This window comes from Eumetopias jubatus, unplaced genomic scaffold (assembly GCF_037043125.1).
Source record: "Eumetopias jubatus isolate StellerSeaLion01/CBP00866 unplaced genomic scaffold, mEumJub1_p1.0 scaffold_15, whole genome shotgun sequence".
Taxonomy (NCBI): Eukaryota; Metazoa; Chordata; class Mammalia; order Carnivora; family Otariidae; genus Eumetopias; species Eumetopias jubatus.
Window position 1 is genome coordinate 91,324,584 of NW_028274821.1, and position 24,931 is coordinate 91,349,514.

Genomic DNA, 24,931 nt, shown 5'->3' on the forward strand with positions numbered 1-24,931 from the left:
CCTGTTGGGAGCAACAGGGCGGGGGTAGTGTGGAGAAGGAATCAAGGCTCCATGGCAGGTGGCCTTGGAAAGCAGACCATGAATGAACGGAGGGGCTGCTAAGGAGGATGGAAGGGGATGAAGGGAGAGTGGAGGCGGCAGGGGGGGCGGTAAGGCCAGCCCCCAGTGTTGTTGGCTGCCCTGAGTCTAAAACAGAAAGATGCTGGTAAAGTGGGCAATTTGACACTGAAAATCAAATCTGCACACAGAGGAGCAAAATGAAAGCATAATGAGAATTGGCCTCACATTTCAGCTCTTGAATTTCCAGCTGGGGGGCTGGCTGAGCTCTGGGGCTCAGAGATGGAGAACATGTGGCCTGGCACGCATACCCCAAAGCAGAATGTTTCAAACCAGCAGGATGAAGAGGCCCCGTAGCCGCCCTCCCTGTGCCCAGGCACCAGGACCAGCCAGCGCCCCGCCGGCCTCCATCCCAGTAACCCAAGCACGGCCGGTGTATGAACGAGGGTACCGAGGCCCAGACTGGGCCACGTTCGCTGCTTGGCAAGAGTGGGGAAGCGCAGTGGGCCGGAGGGCCCCTGACGTGGCCTGGCAGGAAGGGCCCCTTCACCAAACTCACCTTCATGTCACATTCACTCTTACTTTGCTCCTATTTAACTTTTACTTTACTTTCAACTTTAACTTTACTTTTGCTTTGTTTTTCCCGTACTTTTGCTTCTGCTTTCACTTTGTTTTGCTGTTACTGGGTGGTGGCAGTACGAGAAAGTGGTCCTTGGATAACAGGAACACTGATCCCCGGCCAGACTCGGGTGGCGGACGTGGGAAGGCAGACAGACACCTGTGCCTCCAGCAAACGGCAAACGGAGGCCCCGTGGGGGAGGCACGGCTGGTGAGCTGCAGTCTGCAGCAGGACCCCCAGGAAGGAAGGCACCCCCATGCCAGGTAATAAACAGCCAATCAGAGAATGGAGGTCTCTTAGAAGCGTCTCTGTGGGGCACAGTGAACCCCACCAGGAACACAAGGAGGCCAGATGGACAGCTTGAGAAGATGGTTCTCCTGGCCCTCCGTGCTCACAGCTCCATGTCCACCTGGGGCAAATGGACTCACAGCCAACATCAATTTTCGATTCTCCCTGACCAAAGGCTCAGAAAGGGGCACAACTGGGCCCTCTGCGAGCCACTCTGCTTGGGTTGGTGAAATGGCCTGGGACCCGAGCAGCCCCTCACTCTGATGCTCTGCAGCCAAGCCTGAGACGGGCCAGGATCTGGGGGTGGGGCACACCGAAAAGGCCCGCTGTGCCTGGTGCACCTGCAGGCCTGGGGTCTCCTCCCTCCCACCTTTCTTTGTGGCTGTTTTTTAAACTGCTTAGCGTCCTTTCTCATCTTAGGCGTGTGAACCCCACCGCGGGGCATCTCAAGCCTCTGCCCCTCTCAGCTGCGCCAAGTGCTAACTTCACTGGTGTGCTGGTATCTCCTTCAAAGCGGCCAGTGCCCCGATGAAAGAAACATCAAAGCTCCCAGACACCAGTTCTCCCTGACAGCTCACACAGGACGGGAATGATCCTCCACTTGGCAAATTGACCGTGGAACGGAGCACCCCTCCCTTCTCCCTGGTTCTGAGCTGTGGCTTTGGGTCCAGCTGACCTGCACTTGGGCCAAGGTTTGGGGGAACTCTGGCACTCACTAACGGGCACCAGTCATGAGACCATCAGGAAGACCCAAGTGCTGCCTGTCTAGGCAGACCAGAAACCAAATTTACACCTGACAAGTGGAGCCATCACAGAGCTTAAACCCAACAGGCGAGATCAGATGGGACCCGCGAGAGCATTAATAATTGATTCCACGGGCCGTTCGGAGGTTTTCGTTTTAATAACTTGGCAAGAGAAATTTTAAGCTGTGCCCCCCAAAGAAATTAAGGCATTTTTCAATCAGACACCACCCCAAGTTGTCAAAACCCCTCCCCACCCTGTCCAGCCCTCCCTTCAGACACAGGGAGGACAGAGCGGTTCACAGCTGTCAGGCAGGAGGAGGGGGAGGGGGAGGAGGCCCATTCGAATGCTCACCATTATCATTGTCTTGTTGCAAGTGACTGATCATGAACGGGATGGGGTCCTTGGGCTGGTGGATCAGGAGTTGCTCCAGCATGTTCTGTGGGCACAGGGCAGACACCCAGGTGGTTAACAGCTGCGTGGGCATCCAGAGCCCTGGGCTCGGGCTCAGGTGGCCCAGAACCCTGGTTGCTACCAATACCGGTTATGGGGCCTGATCTCTCCACCACACCCACCAAACACGCCTTCAACTTGGGATCCAGCCCCTGCTCCAGCTGCTGTCTGCCTGGGTCCCCATGAGCAGAGGCATGAGGGAAGGGTCGTGTGGGTATCACCGGGGAGGCACCTGGAGGGACTGCCCCTGGACTCAGAGCAGGCGGGCCCAGGGTCCTCTCCCCTCAGCCCCTTTGTGCTTCCCAGACCAGCCTTCTCTCAGTTCTCCTCATGCACCATGTTCATGTGCCCCTCAGAGCCTTAGCAAATGCTGTTCCCTCAGCTTATAACACTTGTCCCCCTGAGTCCTCCGGTCTCCATGGAAACATACCTTCCTGATCACACTCACTAGATAAATCCTGTCATATGCTCCTACAGCTCGCTGTTATTGCCTCACCCTTGTCCCGGTGCTGGGCACGCTCACAGTAGGTGCCCAATGCCAATAACTGCTGGGAGGCATGGCCATCACTGCTACCCGTGTCCCTCTGGGGTGGGGCAGAGTATTTACCAGCCAAGTATCTAAATAGTCCTGGGCTAGTCTGACCATTTAATTCCGAGGAAAACCAGCTTCCATGGTTCCAGAACAAGAGGCACAGAAAGGAACTGGGTAGATAATAGGAGCTGTGCTGGTGCAGGAAGGAGCATCCTTCAGGGACAACCAGGGAGGGGTGTTTGCTCTTTGGGGGCAGAGGACGTGTGGATGGGTAGAGCGCTCGGAGCTGTGAGAAGTCCTAGCTCCGCTCTGCACCTCACCAGCAAGTCCCTTCCCTTATCTGAGCCTCAGCTTCCCCAGCTGGCGGAGGGCCCGACTGGCAGAGGCCTCTGGTCAGCTCTCACTGAGGAGACAACGTGAGATGATGCTAGCTGGTTTACAGATGAGTGTTTTTAATTTTGCTTTTAAGCAGTTTTATCTATTGTGTATTAGGAAACCTAGGATTTCAAAGATATTGCTCAGGAGGAGGTAAAACAGGTTGAATTTTTTTTTTTAAGTAGGTTGATTTAAAGAAATGACTAAGCAAAAGTGGAATTGTGGTGGTGGTTATATGAATCGATATATGTGATAACATCTCATAGAACCGTGCAGACAGAAAAAGAAAGAAGTGCAGGTAAAAACAGATGAAATCCAAATAAGGCCTCCATCTGGTTAATTGTCTTGTAGGACTGTGAATGTCAAGGAGTGACGTTAGATGGTCTTAGTAGGGGGAGCTGGGGAGGGGTACATCAGAACTCTGTACTATCTTGGTAATATCCTGTGGGTCTAAAATTATTTTAAAATAAAAAGTGTAAGTAATGAAAATGGTAAGATCCACGGAGGGAACACACACAAATGACTAAGGACTGGAAATACTGAACTAAAAGCTTCTGCAGACTGTTCCGTCCAAAAATCACTCTGAGATACAGCAGGCTCTCTAGAGCAGACCACAGCGCCCCCAGGAGCTGGCCCCATCCTGCCCACCAGCGGATGACTTACAACTCAGCTGGCCATTTGCTTTTTAGACTGGCCACCCAGTTTTAGAGAATTCTCTCTCCCTGCCTCTGCCAGTTAACACTTTCCAAAGGAAGCATGTGTTTGCTGGAGAGATGGTGACACTTCTGAGTCTGAGGTCTGCTCTCAGGTGTGCAGGTCAGAGGCTCAAATGAGCACAGGGGTCACCACAGTGGTGCCTCTGGTGATAGGGTGTACCTGGAGGAGCAAATGCTCTGGAAACTGGGCTCCAGCTTCCCTTTGGCCCTCACAACCTCTGAGCGACAGAGAGTTCTTTCAGTCCAGCTCCTGAAAGCCTTTCTCTCCAGGAGGTGCAGAAGGGCAACCAGTAGGGGCAGGGCTTTGCTAAAGCGCACACAGGGAGAGAGGGCCCAGTCAAGTCAGACACCCAGGATGAGAGGTTGGGAGCAGCCCCGAACTCCTGCCCTAATGAAGAAGGGCCATGTGGGAAATGCTGCCGCCCAAGCCACAGGGCTGCTGTCCCGGGTCGCAGCCATCTCAGGGGACGGTGATGTCACCTTGAACGCGGACACTCCCCAGCTCAGAAACGAACACTGCAGACAGGCTGGGGGCTGTCAGCGCGGGAAGGGCCCCCAAATGCCAGCTGCCGGAACTGAGAAAAGAAGGGGACTTGGTCCAGGCCATTGAGCTGGCCGGCCCAGAGCCATGACCAAATCCTGGCCAGGTGGCCTGACCCCTTTCCTCCCTCCTGGGTCCGCGGGGCAGCGACGCGGGGCGTCCTCCGACCGAGTCATCCCTCGGGGTCCCGGCGGTACAGGAGTCGGACAGCCCCCAGCTGCGGGGTCGCCGCCGCGCACCCTATCGCGACGGAGGCTCCCGGCCGGCGCCCGGTGTCGCGACAGGGCGGGGCCGCCTCGGTCACCTGCATCAGCTCGAAGACGTGGTACGTCTCCCCGTACTGGGGCATTTCCGGGGGTATGTGGTGCGGGGCGGTGGTCGCGTCCATGCCGCGGTGCAGCGCGCCCGCTCCCTGGAGACCGCCGTCGCTAGGGCCGGCGCGCCGCGCGTCATCAGCGCGCGCCCGCTCCCTGGAGACCGCCGTCGCTAGGGCCGCCGCGCAGCGTCATCAGCGCGCGCCCGCCGGCCCTCCAGGCTGGGGCTGGGCTTGGTCCCCGGCTCCTCGGCCCGCGGGACCAGCCGCCGGGGCCGGGGAGGGGCACGTGCTTCCGCGCGCGGGTCTCGCTCCGCAGTCTGCACGTCTCAGCGGGACCCCTCAGGCCGCTCCAGCAGTGGCCTTCTAGGACCAGAGGTGCCTCGGGAGGGCCCCCGGTGCTGGGACGCCAACCGGGGGGACGGGAGGCGGGTCCTGAGCTGGTTCCGCCATCGCACCCCGACCCGGGCGTTGGGAGCTCTGAGGGCCGGCTCAGTTCTGCTCTCTGGGCCTCAGTTTCCCCATCTTTAAAATGAATAGAAGTTGGGGAACGGTTTGAAAAAGTAGGGGAGTCCCTGGGGCGGGAGGGAAGGCCTAGGCTCACGGGGCGGGGCGGGGCAGCCACGTGACCCGATTGCTATGGCACCCACGGGAACAATCGGGCCCGCGGCCCCGCCCCTTCTCGTCGACCTCCCCACCCCACCCACCCGCCTCCCCAGCCCTGGGAAGGGCCTCCCCGCCCCTCCGGGGCCCCACACAGCCTCGGAGGCACTCCACAGAGCGCTCTGTAAGTGAAGGCCGCTCTAGGACCAGCAAGGTTAAAGCGGGCCGGGGGCGCGGGCGGGGGCGCGGGCGGGGGCGGGCCCACCCCTACCCAGACCCTGGGGTTTGGGGGGAAAGGAATGACTGGTGCCGGACCCGGGTCGGGTGGGACATGGTGGGGGGAAGGAGCGCTTCGAGTTGCGCCAGTGCCCAGTGGGACAGGGCAGCCTGGTATCAGACACAGCGCTGAACTAGGAGCTCTAGCTTTCTGTCTGTTGCCATTTTTAGGAGGAGCTAGCTACTCCTGGTTTTGAGCCCTCAGTGTTCTTAACAAAACTATGGGGTCTGTACACTATGGACAGGACGTCCGGCATTGTCAGGACAGATTGCCCCGAGTTCAGCTCCTGGCTCCGCCTGGCCTTGTGAGCCTGCTCTTTGCCTCACTTTCCTCCCCTGTGAAGTGGGGATTAGGGAAGGATTCCAGGAGCTCATACACCTGAAGTATTGGTAACTGGCATGTAGTAAGTGCACAATGCATAGGGGTTACTATTAGTTATATTATCTCGTTTAATCTTTGCACCAGCCCTGAGAAATAAGTACCTTCATTCCCATTTTACAGATGAGAAATTGGAGGATCAGAATGGTGAAAGGTGGTTGTGGCTGAATGACTTCTGGCAAAAGTCTTTTCCCTTTTCTGGGCCTCTTTCCTCATCAGGGGTTGATCGTGAAGCATTAAAATCAGAAGTCCCCTTGAAGATCTTCTAATCCAAACCCCCTGATTTTACAGATGGATAAACGGAGGCCCAGAAAGGGGAAAATTCTTGGCTAGGTTCACTTGTTAAGCAAAGGCAGAGCCAGGGCTGACGTCTGACTCCTAGCCAAAGCCGTCACCACCAGCCACTTGTCCAGAGACATGCCCTCCAATGTAAAAGGCTGCAGTTCTGCCTCTTCCCCTCAGAGCCGCTTCCTCAAAGCGTGCACACCTTGGTTGGCTTGTCAAAGACAACTGCAAAGACAGCTGGGGAAGAAAAGGAAGCTGCCTCCCCCTGAACAAAGAACACAACAACCAAACCCGCAATTTGCACTGGAGAGGTTCAGTTTGCTTCCTGGACATTTCTGAAATGACTTGCCTTTCTCCTCATTTATTTTAAGCCTTAGGCGATTTTTATACCATGATTTAATCTTCTTTAGCAGCCTGGAAAAATACAAATCAATTAAAGCCTAAAACCTATTGGGTAATCATTTTTTCCTTCCTCCTCCCCAGATCGAGAAGTGCCTGCACCCTGTGCCTTTCATCCACACTAATTTGGCTGCAGTGACTCTCGTTCAAGGGACACTTTGGATAGCTTATTACAGCTCTTCTTACAGCATTCCTGGCTCGCATGTCACAAGTCTCTAGGATCAAGAGCCAAGTCAGTTTTCCTCTCAGGGCCTCTTGGGGCCACTAGCCGAGGTAGGGCTATAACCTTAGAGAACTTGACAGCCCCAGGAAGCCCCAGGAGGGTGGCAGGGAGTCAGACACATAGGGCGGCCCCTTAGGGGATGGGGAACAGAGAACAGTCTCATGGGAGTGGAAATGAGGCCCAGGGGTCCAGCCAGTGCATGACCCCTAGGAGGGTTTGAGCAGCTTTTCGGGCCTTTGGTATCCCCTCCACCCCACCCACCCACTCCCAGCTCTGGTCAATCTGATGTCTGGCATGTCTGTCTCTATGGACCATCACAGAGGGAGAGGGAGCTATCCGAGAGCCCAGACTTTATAAAGTCAGGCAGAGCTGAGTGGGAGATCCTGGTTGGCTCACTTCTCCTAGCTGGGTAACCTCAGCTTTGTCATCTGTCATGGGATAATCGTGGTACCTTCATAGGTGAGGACTTAAGGCATGGCCGGGGTTTTCCTAGGGCCCCACAGAGAGTAACTGCTGTTAGGAGGGTTGGGGTGGGTGTTCAGGATCTCCTTGAAGGCTGGAGCATGGCTCTAGTTTGCCCTGCCCCGCACCCACCCACCCCCTGCAGAGGACCCTCTTGCAGACTGTGAAGCTCTTCATCCCGACACTCCCAACCCACTGCCCAGCTTCCTCTTCTCTTTAGCAGTGCCCTTATCTAAAACGTGGTTCATTCACTCATCCTTACTGTCTGCCTCCCACTCTGAAAGATAAGTCCCTCCAGGGAAGGGGATCTTGTCTATTTTGTTCAATGCCGTGTATAGCCCAGCACTCAGAATGGTGTCTGGCGTAGGGGAGGCATTGCCGAATGAATGAATGAATGAATGAATGAATGAATGAATGAACGCATGACGTGCTTCTTATTTTGGCCTTCAGTGGTTCTCCTAGCTTTGTCTGATGCTTAGGTCCCTCGGCCTTACTCTGTCCACTGCCTTCTGTGCTTGCTCACAATATTCCACATAACCCCCTCTCAGCCTCTAGCCAGGGTCCCCACCCCTCTGCCCCACCCTCCCCACCTCTCCTCTCTGGGAGGTCAAGTCCTCAGCAGCCTCTGCTGCTTTCCGGGTGCACACTGTGCCTGTCGTGGCCCACTCCCGTGATTGTGTGCACACCGTGTAATCACAGCTGCTTTCACTGCCCCGACAATCGGGCGCTGCCGCATTCCAGGGCCTGGGCGCCACACCTGCCACCTGCCGCGGTCCTCACCCCACGGCTGGGAGGCTGGCCCTGTCCTCTCCCAATAGCACGTTAGGACGCGGAGGCTCGCCCTGCGGCGGCACCGGGATTTAAAGCCGGGACTATAGGACTCCCGGGCTTGGGTTCTTAACCACCCAGCACAGCCCCGAGCGTTAATGGGGGAAGGCCAGACTGAAAGCACATGCCCCTGTTCCTCCCCCGAAGCCCCGCTGTGTGCTGGGCTCCGACTTTTCTAGGCCTTCAGCCCCCGCGTCACTTGTAAGCCCCAGGCCCAAACTAGGTGAGGCAAGTAAAGTGGTTGCCTTGGCGCAGAATGTGAAGGGCGCCAAAAACCCCTGCCATCAGGACGAATAACATTTAAAAACATCAAAACTAATGCAAAAAAAAAAAAAAAAAAACCATTGAGAGTAAACTATTAAAAATTTAAAGATGGGATCAGTATTACTTGTTCCTTTTGCCTCGGACTCCTGTACAGCAAGGCCCCGCACTGGATCCCATTCTGTGTTTACTTAAAATTTAGGCACTTTGTGGACTTTTTGCTGTTGACTTTTATTTCTTCAAATAGTGTGTTAAATATTTTTACCTGGCCCGATTGCTGGGCTTTGTGGTGCCCCCTTCAGTTTCACACCGAGTGCCTCACCTGCCTGGTAAGCCTGCACCATTGGAGGCACAACCCAAAACCCTGCCCCCCTTTACCGCGTCCGCCATTGCTGCCTGGCAGGGGGTAGGGGGACCTTGGCAGGGGTTCCAGGTGTCTGACAAACAGTGGGCCCCCACTGCATCCCCACAACCCAGGCTCCCCTTTGTGCTCGCCCACAGTGGGCAGGGGACTGAGTGGGGAGGACACGGGCGCCCAGCCCAGCCCTGGCCCAGGCCCACCCCCATAGAGCTGCAGCTGCTGTGAGCAAACAGGCCCCGTGGCTCCTGGGGGGCGGGCGGCGGCGCTGGGCGCTGCTGCTGCATGTCCTCCTCCACCCACTGAGGTTCATGGGGCGCCGTTATCAGGGCGCATCCTGTCGCGGCTCAGCTCCCAGCCCTCCCCAAGTTCTCTGCTGTGCTGCCCCCGTCGTGTCCTGGAGGCCACCTTCTCATCTGTTTTGGCATTTCCTTTCATCCCTCTTCTTGCCACGGAGATGCCCTCCCTGCTCCAGCCCTGCCATGGGCTCGGGATGCTGAGGGAGACACAGCAGAAATGGCCTTCCGTCTCCCTTGGGCTTGCTCTCCTCCACCTGGGGCCTGCCAGGAAGCCTGGAATGTCTTCTGCCCCACCCCAGCCCTTGCAGCAACTCGCTTGGACCCTAGCTTGGCTCAGCCGCCTCTGACCCCCGCTCACACAGGGCACATGAAGTGCTGGTGGTGTCTCGTGGTGGAGGCGTGGCGGCTGGGACAGCTTTGAGGACTCTGGTTAGATGTCAGGAAGCCTGGGACCTAGGGTGTCCACGACAAGCTTGTTGTGACACGCTGGACTTCAGCTGCCCACCCCACCCCCCCCGCCCCGGGAGTTAAGGGGAGTTGACCGACTGAGGTCTCCCAGTTCTGGAGTTCCGTAAATCTGGGACCTGGGTATCTTGCACAGGCTCAGCAAAACTGTGATGTCACAGAGAGCAGAACCCACAGCCTTCTCTGCTCACAGAAGATTCTAGATGCCTTGTGGACTACCTGAACCACACACCAGGGACAGTCTGTGAGGCACCAAAAGAGAGCACTCCCCATGGCGTTAATGTTTCCCATCAGGCCAGCCCCTGCCCTGAGAATGTGCCAGCCTGAGATCAGGGCTCCTGACCCAAGCACAGGGCAGGGAAACTGCATCTTCTCGCACTCGACAATCCAGTACAGGCTCTTCCCCTGCTTGGCCCACTGGAAACAATCCTTAGACTTTCCCACCAATTGCAAAGAGGCAGATGTTTTAAAATGATTTGGTCCAAACTGATAATCACAGATTTTATTTTCTATGACATATGCCGTGCTCCCCTCTGTTGCTGACGGCGCAGGAAGGCATGGAGGCTGTGTGTGTGTGTGTGTGTGTGTGTGTGTGTGTCCGTCCGTCCGTCCAAGGTCTGGAGAAACTGAGGACCAGAGCAATCCGTATCCACACTTGAGGCAAGGAAGTCACAGTTGATGGCAAAGAACGTGTCCTTGGAGGGTAAAGGGACCTGGGTCAGGCTCTACTGTCTTGGATGGCCTGGGGCATCTGGAGTGAGTGTGGTTCTCACCCAAGCGGGGCCTGGGCGTGCTGGTCTGGAGCTCCAGAGCTGGGCCTGCAGTCTGTGCCCAGCGCCTCAGCCCTGCACTCTCCCTCCCCATAGAGCCCCCTCCTCCTGTGAATGACCGCTGAGGAAGACAATGAATGAGGCGAAGGAGTCTCTTCGAAACATTGAGCAGAAGTACAGGCTCTTCCAGCAGCAACAGCTCACCTTCATCACCGCTCTGGAGCACTGCAGGGAGAACGCCCACGACAAGACCCGGCCCATCGCCAGCATCGGACAGGTGGCACCCCGTGGGCTGGCGGGCGGGCGGCCGGGCTCCCAGGGGCCTGCGGGGCCCAGAGATTCCTGTGTGACACCTTGCTTGAAAGATAAAACTGAGGCCCAGAGGGGGCAAGCACCTTGTGCCAGAGTCAGGACTTGGAGCTTAACTAGTGGAACGAGCCAGGCATCCCCTCCCCAGGTATGTGAGTAAATAACAAAGTGCTTACAAACATGGGCTGGAGACTGCCAGCCAGGGTTCAGGTCCCGGCTCAGCCCCACACGCCCTCTGTGACCTCCAGCTGGGAGTCACCTGTCTGTGCTCCAGTGGTCTACTCTGTAGAGTGAGCACCTCCAGGGAGTGTGCAGATTTAGGGAGATCATGAGGGAGACTCTCAGCCAGCGTCTGATGCCTGTGGTCCCAGCTGTTAGGTCCTACTGGGATCTGAGAAACAGCGAGGTGCCAAGCACATTGCTCCACCCCCCCACCCTCCCCACCCCCGTCTGCACACATTTTCACTTAACCCGGTGTCCTCCTGAGTTAGCTCTATCCCAGTTTGCTCTGCCAAAGACCGAACACGCCTTCCAGGAAGCAGCACACATAGGTGGGACCCTTCCAACTGCACACATGCCTCGGGCCCACGAGTCAGCTTGTGGAAGGCCAGTGGCTCACGGCATGGGGGCATGGGGCGGGTGCGGCCTCCAGAGCTCAGAACTGCTTAGGAGAAGTGCATGGGCCCACAGGGAATAGCAACCCTGCCGGAATCCTTCAAAAAAATCCTTTCTTCTAATATATGTAAAAGCCTCTCCTGGTTTTTTAACTTGAAAACTTTTTAAACCTACAGAAAATAGCCTCTTTCCCCTGAACTATCTGGAAGTCAATTAGCTACATCCTTTTTCTAGCCCGTTCCCCAAAGGCTCAGACTTCCAAGGCCACTGGACAGGTTTATCAGGAAGGAGCATCTGAGACCCGCACCCCCACCCCCCTCACCCGCACAAGGGAGTGGCCTTCTGGTCTTAGGTTCAGCAAAGGCTCTTGGTAAACAGCGGCCCCAGGGTTTGACTCTCTATGGGAAGCTTCGATTCTTGGCCTCACCCTGCCCTCCCTGAGCCTGGGTTATCCAGAGGTAACCAGCACACACACCCGGTAGCCCAGTGACTGCTGTGTTGTAGTTACACCGCGGGGCAGGCCCCTCCTCACCTTCCGCAGTGCCGTAGCAGATATGGAGGTGGCCGGAGCCCCCCCAGAGCTGCTGGACTTGGAACCACTCAGATCATTTGGGAGGACATCCCCTAGCTACAGAAAGGCAACCTGGTTTCGACTTAGAACTTTCTGGCTGCTAGAGGAGGGAGGTGATGTCCCCAGCCACCGGCCTGCCACGGGTGGGGCCTGCGTTGGGGAAATGGGCCAGTGAATCCTGCCTAAACCGGAGCCAGTTTCTCCTCAGCCCGAGGCCAGGCCTCCCGCCTTGCCTGACCTCAGATTCAGTGATGGGGGTGGGGCGGGGGGGTGAAGTTGGATAGAGAGGAAGAGCCCCTGCCCGGGAAGGACCTCCATTCCCCCCAAGCAGAGGGGTTGAACGTGGCTCAGCCGTCTCACCATTCTGAACACCTTTAATGACTTGAGAAAGGCGTCCCGACTCCCGCATCTGGAACACGTTCACAGGAGAGCTTTTGTTTTGTTTTGGCATTTAAGATCTTCATCCTAGAGTTGGTGTCAGTGTGTGGTGTGAGGTACAGACTACCTTCTATGGGTGATGCCTCTGCTGGCTCCCTTTGTCCCTCCTTCCTCTACCTTGGAAACACAGGACAAGGTAACTTGAGAGAATTCTAGTGCCTTCTCTTTGCTCCTCAGTGGGGCCTGAGTGGGACTGTGTCCCGAAAGGTCAGGGAGCGGCGCTCTTTGCTTTGGGTGTTGGCTGAGGTGCGTGGCGCCCCGTGGGGTTTAGATGAGCATGTTGAGAGCTGTGAGGTCCAGCCTGCACGGCGCTTGGCCCAGCGCCTGGGACGCTCCGTGACCGTGACTGTAGGTAGTGGCGTCTGCATGCAGACGCTTCAGTGTGACTGGCGTCTGCCCCGTGACTCCGCCTCCTGAGCGCCCAGCGTGCGGCCCCCACAGGTGCAGAGCTACACGGAGCATTACTGCAACAACTCCACAGACCGGCGCGTTCTGCTCATGTTCCTGGACATCTGCGCAGAGCTGAACAAGCTGTGTCAGCACTTCGAAGCCCTCCACTCCGGCACCCCGGCCACCAACAACCTGCTTGAGAAATGCAAGTCCATGGTTAGCCAAAGCAACGACCTGAGCAGCCTCAGAGCAAAGTAAGTCCCTTCTGGGCCTGTTCCGGAGGCCCCAGCGGCCCGAGCATGGAGGGCAGCGGGGCGGGGAGGGAGAGGGGGCGACCCGCAGGAAGAGGCAGGCGTCTGCGGACAGGGCAGGTGCATCCCCGCGGGTGGATCCTGTGGCGACTGTCCAGACCCCCTTACCTGGTGGGAAATCCCAGGCCCACTGACTTACTGGAAGGGCCAACCCCACAAACTGTTTTAGTGCAAACGATGGCTGCTGAGGCCGCAGGTAGGGTGGAGCTGGTACCGGACAAAGGGAAGGGGGCGTCGCAGGGCACGTGTTCCCAGAAGCCCACGGAGAAGCCCCAGTACCGCCAGTGCGGCTCCCTCATTCTGTGCCCTGGGAGCCCTCAGCACAGAGTGCCCTGTTCCGGAGCACGCCGTTTAGTTTTCGGGGTGAAGAGGCAGAGGGACTAACCAGCAGGTTTTGGAGCAGTTACGGCAGGTTTCCACGGCCCCTGATCCGGGGTTCTACAACCAAAGGCAAGTGGTTCAAGAGTCCTGCCCCTCACACCTGGATTAGCCAGGGCTCCTGGGCCGCAAGCCCGCCGAACCACGGTCCGGTAGAGAGTGCGGCTCGGCCCGTGCGGCCCTAAGCCTCCCCAGGGGATTCTGAGGGGCGGCCAGGATTAGAGCCTGCCCCAGGCCTGGATGGAGCCCTCTTGCTGCCCTGCAGGTACCCTCACGACGTGGTGAACCACCTCAGCTGTGACGAGGCCAGGAACCACTACGGAGGTGTCGTCAGCCTCATCCCCATCACCCTGGACTTGATGAAAGAATGGATCGCCCACTCAGAGAAGCTGCCCCGCAAAGCCCTGCAGCATGTGAGTGAGCCCCAGGCACGCCAGGAAGCCACCGGGGTGGCTGCTCGCCCTTCCTGGACCACAGGCACCCAGCCTCGGTTAAGAAAGCACAAATGTAGGCGACTTACAAAAGACAGCCCCAAACGTAGGGGGAATGACACAGGATGTTTCAAACCTCCCTGGAGACCGCCTGGTGGGCAACTGTAACTCATAGCTGGCAACCTGCTGTGTCCTGTAGCGTGCTTGGTCACTTAACTTGGTCTCCACTGGCTGATCCATTCTTTGGCATCCACAGTCCCCACCACGGATGAACCCCAGAGGGGCCTGCCCAATATACTGTTGAGAACCTCTCTTCCTCTCTCACTTTCACTTCTAAGCTCTCCTCACCTCTGAGTGTCAGGCTCTGTGCCAATGAAGAGGACCCCCACTTCCGGTGTTGGTGGGAGCAGGTGTCCCGGGGAGGCTGCTGAGAACTGGGGTCACCAGCCTGCCCAGGTGCTCTGGGAGCTGCCAGCCTGCACCCTGCCAGGCCCGGCCACGCTGCAGGTCCGGCTTTCTGGGCCGAGCCGCTGAGCCGGAGGCCTGCCAGCTCCTTTCCCACCACAGCGGCAACCGTAGGCAAGGCTCAGCTCCTGCAAGGTCCAGCTGCTCAGCCTGCCAGGATGCTGAGGGCCGGCACGGTGGACTTCCTCAGTGTGATTAGGTCTCTGAACCAAAACCCAAAGGGGAGCGAACCTGCCTTTGCTCTCCTTTACTTGGGAGAGGGGAGACCATGAGAGAAACCGGAAGAATTCTGATTTTATGGCTCCTGTGCAAGGACAGTTTCCTGATTTTCACAACACAGTCAAGGCCCCGACATTACAGAATGTGTCTCTGGCTCTTGAGCTTGCTGGAAGTTCTGACTGACTGTTGGCTTTTCCCTTCACAGGGGGCGACTTAGCTTCTGTGTTCTTGCTTCCTCGGGGGCGACCGTCAAGAATAAAAAGTGTTCTCCCCTCTCTGCCTGGCTTGGTTTCCTGGGAGTTACCCCTTCTTTATTTACCCTGAGACCTCAGAGGACACTGGCCAGTAGCCTCACAAGCAAAACCTTGAGCAAAGAGCAACCACTATAGACATTTGCCCTCGGGGGGTTCATGCCAAAGACCCACAGACCAGCTCGTAACTGGCCTTCCGTAGTTAGAAGCTGTTCAGACAGGAATCTGAATAGACATCTGAATTTTCCAGACGAAATCAAAAACTGCCACCTCTGAGTCTTTCTCTCAAAGAGCTGCTTCCACCATTAACATGGGCAAAGCACACCGATTTGCAGGGGCAGCTGGAAATGTCTGTTCCAAGGAAGAGATGGTGAGGCAAGGCTGGATCGAACAATTGTTTGAGGTAGTTTCCTGCCTTCCTCCAAAACCCTGACAACGTAACGGAAGGAAGGTGGTGGGTGCCGGCTGCCCTTCTCCCTGGCACGCTCACAGAACATGACCGGTAAGCTCTCGATGACCTCGGTGTCACCTGGGTGCCACCAAAAGGACTGTATTAAAGCCAACGGCCAGCCAACCCGTAGGGAGGCAAGCATACTCCCAGCACGAGGTGGGACAGCAGTGCAGTCCCTTTAGGCCGTCCGGCTTGGAGAGTCTGGGTGGGGATGACTCACGTCACCTGCTCCATGCCACCATGCCACTCTCGGGGGGGGAAGGCAGGAATCCGAGGCAGAGAAAGGGAGGATCTCTGGCTGTGGGCCACAGAATGGGCTAGAACAAAAAGGGTCCTAGAGAGACGAAAGCCAGATTCTACTTGTCAGCACCTCCTCCAGCCACCTGAGGTGACCAACCAGGCCAGGCCGGAGGCTTCCGCATCCGTGGACGGGTCCCTACTTCACCTGTGAGCCCCTCAGAGGCCAGCGTGAGTCACTTCATGTCAACACAGCAGAATAGTGCAAAACAATAGATTTTTATTTGTTCACAGTTAAACACAAGCAACTGCCTTGACATTTTAGAACATTCTAAGAAGGACAGCAAACCCTTTTGATTCCAATTCCCATTTACTAAGATTGTACCATTTTCTCTCGCAGTTCTTGTTTATGGCATCTGACGTGGATTGTTTGACATGCTTCTAAGATCAAGGCGGGAAGGTTTAAACCTTTTGACAAGAGGACTTTCTCAAATTTAACTAAAAGCAGTCAGTTAAAAAAAAATCTTTTTTTTCACTGATGGGATCCCTTTAAACTGCAAGTTAGCCACATGTGGTTGATCCATAATTGAGTTACAAAACTAGATTACGTCTTAACAAAATCTGTTCCTCCGTAATATACTTATTATGGTCCATAGAAGTCTTCTGAAAAGTGATCACTGATTCTTCCTAGTGCAAAATGCCCGGCTGCCTCTTTGATCAGCCAGAGTATCTGCTGCATCCAGCAGCGCCGTACCCTCCTGTCCAAACACTGTAGCGAGGTGGGGAAGGGAGGAGGGGGTGATGGGGGGTGGGTCTCAAACTCTCAGGGGTCTCCTCTAAAACATCTATTCCAACGGTTCAACTGGCCTACTCATCCCAGACGGACAATTCGGTGGTGAAGGGAAGGGAAGGGGGGCAGAGGGCTCCTCTGCAGTGGTGGGTGCAGGGGCTCACTACCCCGGGCAGGCTTCCCTGGTTGCCACAGCCCCTCTCCTCTCAGGTGAGCACGTACAGACCGGAGGACGGCATGGAAAAGACGGGAACCCACTCTCCCTGCACACGTCAGAGAGTCCTGATGGGGACACGAGCCACATGGTGACAAGGGTCACAGCAGCAGCCTTGGGGCCGGGCCCCGACCTACACTTACTTTCACCTATACAGAAAAGCGTCATTGAGGGCAACCAATTCCTCTGCCACACCGGGGAGGGGTAGGGAAGGGAAGGGAGGGCTCGAGTTACAGAAGTCTGGGCAGAAACACATACAGATGTGGTGGGGCTGGAGATCAGTTTCCAGCGTACACCTCCAGAGTGGAAAGGAGCAGAGGTAGCTGCGCTGATGGGGGTCATTCCATGAGCCCCTCTCTTCCCCGCAGGAGACGTGGGTGGGATCGGGCTCGGCCTAGGACCCCTCTGAGAGAGGCTGGGGTGGCCCTCTGCCTGGACCGTGGCTCCGGAGCAAGCCTCCGCACCGCCCACACTCTCCTTAACCTGCACAGCTTCCTCCCATCTCTTGGCGCTCCACGTGGCACTTCCTCTCACTCATTCTTCCATTCTTTCTGGCTTCAAGTGGCATGTTCTAGTATTTGGTACAAACTCCCACTGGCTAGTCACAGCACATGCTATATTCTCTACACAGAAACACCCAAGTTTTCATTCGGAACTGTGAGTCTGAACCCCTACAGCCCAGCTCACGGGGATGCCCTCATCGCGGCCGCTGTATCAGCCACCCCCTTCTGCACAACCATAAGACTTTGGCCTTTTGTGACAAAACCTCTAGAAACTACACGGGCTGTGGCAAATGGGGACAGCCCAGGGTCTAGAGTTTCGCGTCCTGTCGTCCTGATTTTGCCCCGTGATGTGTCAGCCTCTTGGGCCAGAGCTGCACAGTGGGCTCACCATCCGTGTCAGCGGCTCCCAGATTCCCTGCTCGGAAGAGCTGGCCCCTTTCCCCTCCACAAGGCAAACACAGCAGTTGACCTATCGCTTCTCTCTGCGCCCATGGAGCCTGGTTAAGAATCCCCAGCAGCTGAAACACTCTGCTGACCAAGCTAGGGAGGCCATGGCCGCCCACTGGCTGCCCACGGCTGGGCCTGGCACTCGGCTCATGGAAGCCTTTAAAAACCTCCTGACCCAAGAAACGACCTCTGTCTCCTGCCTTTGGATTTATTTTCTTACTCGTGACTAGGTACTTCTTCTTCCAATGCTACACTAACAATTTCTGTAGACTTTATGGCAGAACCCTTTGTCAAAAGCTTTTTAAAAATCCCTCAAAGTCCTGTCTGGGAGGCCCGTGTGCTTCCGTCCTGCAGTGGACTCGGGAACGTGCTTTCTCTATGGAGACCATGCTGCCACTCGGCCCGACCTGGCCCCACCACCCCCGTGATACTGTAGTGCTCCTTTTGAAAACAAATTTCATGCTGCCCAAGAAGCAGATTGCAACCCCAGGCCCTGTGCTGACCCTGGTTAGTGTTGAGTGGGGATCAGAGCAGGTCACGCACACTGGCCACACAGCTCTGAGGCAGGCAAGCCTGACCTGCCCAAGCTGCTGGACCTGATGCTGTAACTATTCTAATACATTTGCCAGCTCCCAGGCTCGAATTCTCTCTGTAGTGTCCCTCTACTATCTATCACCTTTCTGTCCTTAAAAAGACTCGCTGCTGCGCAATCGGTGACCTGTTGGCCCCTGGCAGGTTTATTGTTTTTAAAACCAAACTAAACCTTACTATTGACTTGAGTCCTTTGCAACATAAAAGCCTAAATGTTTAGGCTGGGTAACTTCAACAGGCATCCAGGCCTCAGTCCCCCAGCCTTGGCTGAATAAAAAGCCCGGCCCCCTAGAACGCAAAGGAAGCTGAGCGCAGCTCCCCTAGGCTGGCCATGGTTGTCGAGCTAAGCAGCCGGCTGGGCCGAGCGATGTGCCAAGGGCCCTGGGCCCAGAGACCTACTCACAGAGCCTCCAGCGCAGGCCACAGCCCACTTCACCACGCTGCCTCCCCCTTCTGCCCTGTATTTTTACAATCTTCTCAGTTCTTAAAAATGTTTTTTCTTTCTTTACATTGGCCTCTGCCTTTGCCAGTTAATCAGGAAAAAGGCTTTGATTTAAACGCCTGGTGTCTTTGTTCTGTGGCACAGGTGTCTCGGGCTGGGGAAGGGTGAGCGTTTTGACCTGGTTTCAGTAGGAATCCAGTTAACATTTTCTTCCTTTCTGAATTTGCTCGTGTTTTCCTTTCCTAAAACTGAACTAGGAAACAGGACATACTCGATTTTAAGCTCTCCTTTGGACAAAGCTGAATTCACCACATGTGGTTATTGCTAGTCCACACGGGTCATCCAGCAGCCATTGCCCGGCCGGGCAGGGCCGGGCACAGTCAAGCACACTGAAGATCCCGTCTGGACGAGGCTTCGCGCCAGTGTAGTGGTGGTGACAGTGTCTCTCGTGACCTCGCCCCCTCTGGTCAGGAGTGCTAGAATGTTTACTGCAACACTTAAAAGACAAGACCTTCACCCTCACATGCTGGAAGCTTCTGTAAGCAGTAAGATTTCGTACCATTACAGTCCGTCTTTTTCCCCCCTCACGGCTGAAACCCCTCGTATACTTTTAACTAAAAGAATAAAAAAGAGAAAAACCAAGTTCATCGGCTCTTTCCTACCGGTCTCTCCTTGCCTCAGCTGGGACACTAAGCAACAGCGCTTAGGCTTCTAGCATCTACCTCTGGAGCCTGTATTGAGTTTCAGATGCTGTGCTGGGGTCACCTCCCCTGAGCGTGTGCAGGCAGCCCAGGGTGCACATCAGACCGCCTTTGTCAACGCTCGCCAGGACTCTGCTCTGAACTGCTCGGCCACCACTAATGTGTGGGAAGGGAGCAGCATCAAGCTCCCTGGAGGGCCGGCCCCGGAAAGTTAGGTTGGTGTGAGAAAGCTGTTACCTTTTTGGTGGTCTAGAATCAGCAACGGCGAGGTGGCTCTACCAGCCTGAGAAGCAATGGTCATTTAAATGCTGAAGAAACTCTTTGGGCCTTCAGAGCCTTTCCGCAGCAGCATCACCAAGAAGCTGACATAGATGAGAGGCTCATGGAAACACGAAGGGAGAGAGGCAGACAGACCGAGGCGGGGGGGGTGAACCCCGAGGCTCAGCTGGCACAGCCCTGCCCAAGGGGCAGTTCCTCGTCCACAAGCGCTTCTCAGGCAACTGCTCAAGCCACCAACCTCCCCTCCTGCAGAGAGTGGGTTTTACCACCCCTACGCCAGCCTGGTCAGAGCAGTCCCAGCTTTCTAGCAAACACCAAATAAATAAGAGGTAGCGGGGAAGGCGGGACAGAGCATTCCCAAAGGAAAAGGATGGTCTCCATGGTGCCAGCTCCAGACTCCTCTAACAACAGACGTTTGTTCACACAGAACTTTCTAGGAAGCTTATCAGAACTGCCAAAAGAACGTAAGGGAGAATAAACAATTGTTTCTCTAGATCTGCTGCTTTAGAGGCTGCACTTCAGAACCAAAAAGCAGTGACAAAGTCTCATGTGAAAAGCTTCCACATGAAGTTGACCAGCTTCGCAAGCTACATCCCTGTGGAAAGGGACAAGACCAGACTTACCTGCAACACCACCAATTACCTGGGCTAACGGAGAGCCAACCCATTCTCCGAGTTTCAGGAAAGGAGAGAGTGGTGTGTTAGACTCAAAGATTAAATTTGGCCTCCTATTGCCCAGGTTCAAAGGGTGCGACCATTGTGGGGAAGGAAGAAAATAAAGCTACTGAGGAGTGCAAACCGGCCCTCGGATTAGTCCACACCGCTGGGTAAATGAAAGACAGGCTGGGGAGTGGGCTGAGGGGAAAGTTAAGAGGCATTTCAATGCCAGATCCAAAAACCGTTCTGCGTTCAGTCAACTGTCAAAAGGACCTCCATCCCATTTCCACCGCGTGAGCTAGCCACCCAGACCCTGGAGACAGGGAAGCCTGGGAACGTGCATTCACACCTCCTGTTCTACGCCAGCAACCTGCAAGTTAACACTGAGTGACCGTCATCCTTCGCTGTGTTCATGATGAGTCTCGTTGTAGTCCATGATGTGCAGCTGTCCAACACTGTCCAGGTTCGGGGGGGAGGGGTGCGGGCCGTCGAGGTTCGGGGGGGTCTTGGCTTCCGCACCCGGGTCTTTGCCCAGTTCTGTCTTTAGCGTCTCAGAAAGGCTACTGATGGTCACGCTGTCCTCATCACACTGACTCTCACTCTTATTACGAAATAACTCTCGGGCCTTCATGCCCAGGAAGCTTTTTGAACTGGGAAGGGAGCCGACAGTCGTGGGGATGCTGGTGGCAGACTCTCCCACAGTAGTTTCCCACCGACTGCTGAAGAGGCCGGCCCTCTGGATGGGGGGTTTCTCCGGGGTTGAAAGCTCGCTGCTGCTGCCACCACGGCCAGCTCCACCCCCTCTACTCGCACCGCCGGCCCGCGCGCTGCCGCCAGGTCGGGGGTGCTTGGTGTCGCCGTTGTGGCCAGATGCGTCTTCACTGTGCCCTGTTAGGGAATCCGAGCAGCCGTCCTTGCAACAGGCAAGCCTGTAAGAAATCCAGGGAGGAGAAGAGGGGCGACATTGGCAGTGCCTGCGTGTGTGGGAGGCGTGCAACGACACTGGCTCACGCAGACACTGAACTCTGTGCTTTTGAGTGGGGAACCTGAGTGGGAGGTCTCGGCAAGGGAAACCGAGTCTCAACGAGGGATGGGAGATGGAGATCGCACATGTGAGCCCTTCCTGTGACCACGATCCCGTGATCTGGGGCCAAGGACAGGGATGCAGAGAGACCCCCGGGCGGCCCTGCCCAAGCCAGTGGAGACGGCTTCTCACAGCCCGAGACACGGGCCCTGTTCTGCGGCTGGCGGCTCAGGGACAAGGCTGCAGCTCCCGCCTCTTTGTTCCTACCTTTCTTCTGCCGCTTCGGCTGCTTCTGCTTTCTCTTCTTCAAGTTTCTTCAGGAGGCTGTCCTTCTCCAATCTGCCATATAAATCTAAGATCTCCAACTCAAACACTTGGGTGATCCTTTTCTGAGCCTCATACCTGCTCTCTGCAGCCTGCAGCTGTCCTCTGAAACACAGACCACCCAGAATATAGGAAGCCCCACTGACAAAAAAAACCCACCACTGCAGAAATCCGTGCCCACCAGAGTTACCTCGCCTGGACTTTGACATCTTCTAAATATTTCTTCTGCTCCAAAAGAAGGTGGTCTTTCTTGGCCAGGTGAGATTCCAGTTCCAAAATCCGTTTCTGGGAGGTATCGAGCCTCTGATTCTGCTGGAGAAGGTGGCTTCTGTTTTTTTCTAGTTCTTTCCGACACGCAGCTTTCATCATTTCTACCTCCTACAAGAGGGGCCGGAGTTAGTCCCTAAGAAAACAAGTGTGCTACCTCCATTGTGCGAAAGCAAGGCACTAAGCACTGAAAAGGCACTTTGGGGCACTGCTGCTGGAAATCTGAATTTGTACAACTTTCTGCAAAGTAAGCTGGCAAGAAGCATTCATCTAGCAACCCCTCCTTGAAATCTGCCCCCGAGGAAATCATGTGAAACACGACTAGACATTTTGGCACAAAAATAATCATTGTATCATGTTTAGAAGAGCAAAAAACTGGAAGCATTGTTAAGTCTAATGCCTGGAGAACAGTTAAGTGAGAACATAAAATACATTTTATATCTACAAGTTTTTAGTAAACTTACAGTTTATGTATCAGTAAAAAGATAAAAAAGCAAACTTCATATAAAACCACGTGAACAGTAGGACCAACTATGTAAACACTGACATTCACAAACACCAAACGAAACTATACCAATATTCAGTTATTTCAACATAGTGGTGTCTTAGGTGATTTGTTTTCTTTTAGACTCTTCTCCCCTCACACCAAGGGAAAACTAGCAGGCGCAGCGCAGTGGGGCAGGCTTGCTCGGGCAACACTGCCCGTGTGGATCAGGCGCCCCGAAGCCCGCAGACCACGCCAGGCAGACGGCCTGCCTGCCCAAAGACTGAGCCAGCTGGATACCCAGAGCACGTGTGCACTCGTGCTCAGAAGAGACACGGAAATAACACTCTTCTAACAAGCGTGTGTTACATTTGTATTGTGCGTTTTCACTGTGGTAAGGTATACGTAACATAAAACAGCGTAGGTTTGTTGTTTTTTTTTAAAGATAACAAACCGGGCGCCTGGGTGGCTCAGTTCGTTAAGCAACTGCCTTCGGCTCAGGTCATGATCCTGGAGTCCTGGGATCGAGTCCCACATCGGGCTCCCCGCTCAGCAGGGAGTCTGCTTCTCCCTCTGACCCTCTTCCCTCTCGTGCTCTCTGTCTCTCATTCTCTCTCTCTCAAATAAATAAATAAAATCTTTAAAAAAAAAATAAAGATAACAAACCCTCCACTCCTGCACACTCTCTTTCAACTAAATAAAAAATCTTAAAAAAAAAAAAAAAGAATAGAAAACAAACCATAAAAAGCAAGGAGATGAGCTTCCATGGAGGTGTCCCTGCCTCGAAGACGACCAGGGAATGCTTTCCTGGTGTGGAACTCCACAGAGTTAGGCTCAGGACTGGGCACCGGATCATGTGGCCATTCTAGCTGTGCTCAAGGGCTCCAGACGTCAGCACAGGTGAGGTGAACGAACCGGGCCTTTGTCATCAATGACAGTAGCTCTTTATAGAGACTCAAACCAGCTACTGAACTAGGAACATCCATGTGCCTCCATGAACCCTCACAACTACTGCAGAAGGTGTTACACCCAACACCTACCCACCCCCCCTCGTGCTCAACCTGATTCTCAGATACCACCCTGCCTCCCCCATTTGACTGAACAAGAGGAAGCCTGACTCCAGGCCCAAGGGCAAATCCTGACAGTTTCAAGGCAATGACTGAGCTAGGGATGGGCATAAGACACAATCTTGGCCAACAGCAAGGGTGGGAAGTCTGGGGGAGGGTTCCTGGCAAAGTTTCCTCACTGAGAGACCCGCAGGAAGCGACCTCTCCTCTTCCAGGGGAAATCATGGTGTCTACCTGTGACTGCCATTCCTACGGCACACACCTTGCAACCATCGGCACAGCTAGCTGGGGGACAAGGTTGCCAGGAAAGGTCAGGTGGCGCAGAAGAGTGGAAAAAACTGGGTGTTTTGTTTTTGTTTTTTAAGTAATCTCTATGCCCCACATGGGTTCGAACTCACAACCCTGAGATCAAGAGTCACATGCTCCTTCCTGTCCGTACTCTTGATGTCAGGGTTGTGAGCTCAAGCCCCACGTGGGGAATAGAGATTACCTAAATAAATTTAAAAAAAAATTTAAAAAAAACTTTAAAATATTAAAAAAAAATTTTTTTTAAAGATTTATTTGAGAGAGAGAGAGAATGAGAGCCAGAGGGAGAAGCAGACTCCCCGCTGAGCAGGAAACCCAATGCAGGACTCTCTGATCCTGGAACTCCAGGATCATGACCTGAGCCGAAGGCAGTCCCTTAACCGACTAAGCCACCTGGGCGCCCAATATTAAAAAATTTCTAAATAAAGAGGGGCATGCTCTATGGACTGAGCCAGTAAGGCGCCCCAGAACTGGGCTCTTGGATGCTGTCCCTAAACCGCTGACTTGGCCAACCTGGAACTCACCTACTTTGGGACTTCTTGTCAAGTGAGATAGCAAAACTTATTGTTAAGCTGGGTTAGTGGATTTGTTGTTCCTGCTTACAACCATAGGCATCCTAACTGCTACAAGTCAGGGTCATCACGTCCATTCAGGGACCGTGAAACAGGGCCCAAAGAGGTCAGGTGGCTCCAAGAGGCCCCAGGAGTCTTAAGTGTTCCAGCTGAAGAGGCCGGCCCAGCTGCCTTCTCTCAGGAGATGTGAGGAATGCGTTTCAGTCAGCATTTTCAGAGGTTCTCCTGTCTCTTTGGCCTATTTTCTCCTCATTCTTTTCCACACCCATTAAACCTCCAAAATGAGTGCTAGCTGGTTTCTAGAAAGTTCCACATTTAACATCCTTCTAAAGGGAGTCTGAATCTGAGAGCTAAGAGGAGCTGAGAAATAAGGAGTAACTCTATTATGAAAATTACACGTCTCTACTTCTAAGACTACTTTCTACATTTGACCAAAAAAGCTTTACAAAGCACAAGCCCAAGAAATCCTAAAAAGAAAGCCTGTGTGTGATGGAGAAGTTAGTGACAGGCAGCATCTGAGCATTTACTATTAAAATTCCATTCCAACTCATTCCCAACTCATTCACTAACATTACCCGAGGGTATTTATAAAGTGACATAAAACTTCTGCCTCAACACCACTGGTGAGACACTAATTAGTGTAAGATCATCCCCATGCTGGCCTTGTTGCCAGGACTGAACCACCATCTGCTGAAATTAAATGCAACATTAAACGGAAGAAAAAATATGTATACTAGTGTATACCCACAGTCCCGAGAGTTATGTTCAACAGAACTGGCTCCCTATCCTTTCTTTCTCTGTCTCTCTCTTGCAGCCGGCCCCGGTAAGAGAAGACAAACCCTTTATCAGCTACTCTGTACCAATTACCGTGAGGTGCTTTCCCTTACCGCTGACCTCATCTCAAAGCGAGCCAACTACGGGAAACAAGCTTGCGTGACGGCTGAAGAGTGTGCTC

The 24,931-nt window shown here is 54.6% G+C and overlaps 3 protein-coding genes across 11 annotated transcripts in view; 1 reads left to right on the forward strand and 2 right to left on the reverse strand.

The window, feature by feature from the left end:
- The window catches only part of AK8 (adenylate kinase 8), a 118,024-nt gene extending 113,299 nt beyond the window's left edge, over positions 1 to 4,725 (reverse strand). The window contains exons 1-2 of one of the 3 annotated variants that reach the window (XM_028090578.2): positions 4,627 to 4,725; positions 2,060 to 2,144 (exon numbers count right to left, since the gene is read on the reverse strand). In XM_028090578.2, coding sequence (XP_027946379.1) covers positions 2,060 to 2,144; positions 4,627 to 4,710 — 169 coding nt within the window. In that variant the 5' untranslated portion in view covers positions 4,711 to 4,725. The remainder of the gene's footprint in view (positions 1 to 2,059; positions 2,145 to 4,626) is intronic. The other 2 variants (XM_028090577.2, XM_088018879.1) reach the window with 2 other exon arrangements.
- Positions 4,726 to 4,865: 140 nt separating this feature from the next.
- On the forward strand, positions 4,866 to 14,636 carry SPACA9 (sperm acrosome associated 9). Of its 3 annotated transcripts, XM_028090549.2 has the most exons (5): positions 4,866 to 5,013; positions 6,662 to 6,850; positions 10,340 to 10,520; positions 12,618 to 12,820; positions 13,521 to 14,636. In XM_028090549.2, exons 3-5 carry the CDS (start codon positions 10,377 to 10,379, stop codon positions 13,852 to 13,854), a joined length of 681 nt encoding a protein of 226 aa, XP_027946350.1. In that variant the 5' UTR covers positions 4,866 to 5,013; positions 6,662 to 6,850; positions 10,340 to 10,376; the 3' UTR covers positions 13,855 to 14,636. The 3 variants fall into 3 exon arrangements, with proteins under 3 accessions (XP_027946350.1, XP_027946352.1, XP_087874896.1); XM_028090551.2 differs by lacking the exon at positions 6,662 to 6,850; XM_088018770.1 differs by lacking the exons at positions 4,866 to 5,013; positions 6,662 to 6,850 and having other exon boundaries at positions 10,090 to 10,520.
- Positions 14,637 to 15,569: 933 nt separating this feature from the next.
- The window catches only part of TSC1 (TSC complex subunit 1), a 49,885-nt gene continuing 40,523 nt past the window's right edge, over positions 15,570 to 24,931 (reverse strand). For all 5 annotated transcript variants that reach the window (XM_028090516.2, XM_028090518.2, XM_028090517.2 and 2 more), the window contains 3 exons: positions 21,471 to 21,658; positions 21,224 to 21,385; positions 15,570 to 20,861 (listed from right to left, as the gene is read on the reverse strand). In XM_028090516.2, coding sequence (XP_027946317.1) covers positions 20,327 to 20,861; positions 21,224 to 21,385; positions 21,471 to 21,658 — 885 coding nt within the window. In that variant the 3' untranslated portion in view covers positions 15,570 to 20,326. The remainder of the gene's footprint in view (positions 20,862 to 21,223; positions 21,386 to 21,470; positions 21,659 to 24,931) is intronic.

Excerpts from the sequence above, each read along its gene's own strand:
- SPACA9 (XM_028090549.2), top strand. The coding sequence starts at position 10,377 with ATGAATGAGGCGAAGGAGTCTCTTCGAAACATTGAGCAGAAGTACAGG. Across the intron at positions 10,521-12,617 it reads CCATCGCCAGCATCGGACAG|GTGCAGAGCTACACGGAGCA; the intron begins GTGGCACCCCGT and ends CGGCCCCCACAG. Across the intron at positions 12,821-13,520 it reads CTGAGCAGCCTCAGAGCAAA|GTACCCTCACGACGTGGTGA; the intron begins GTAAGTCCCTTC and ends GCTGCCCTGCAG.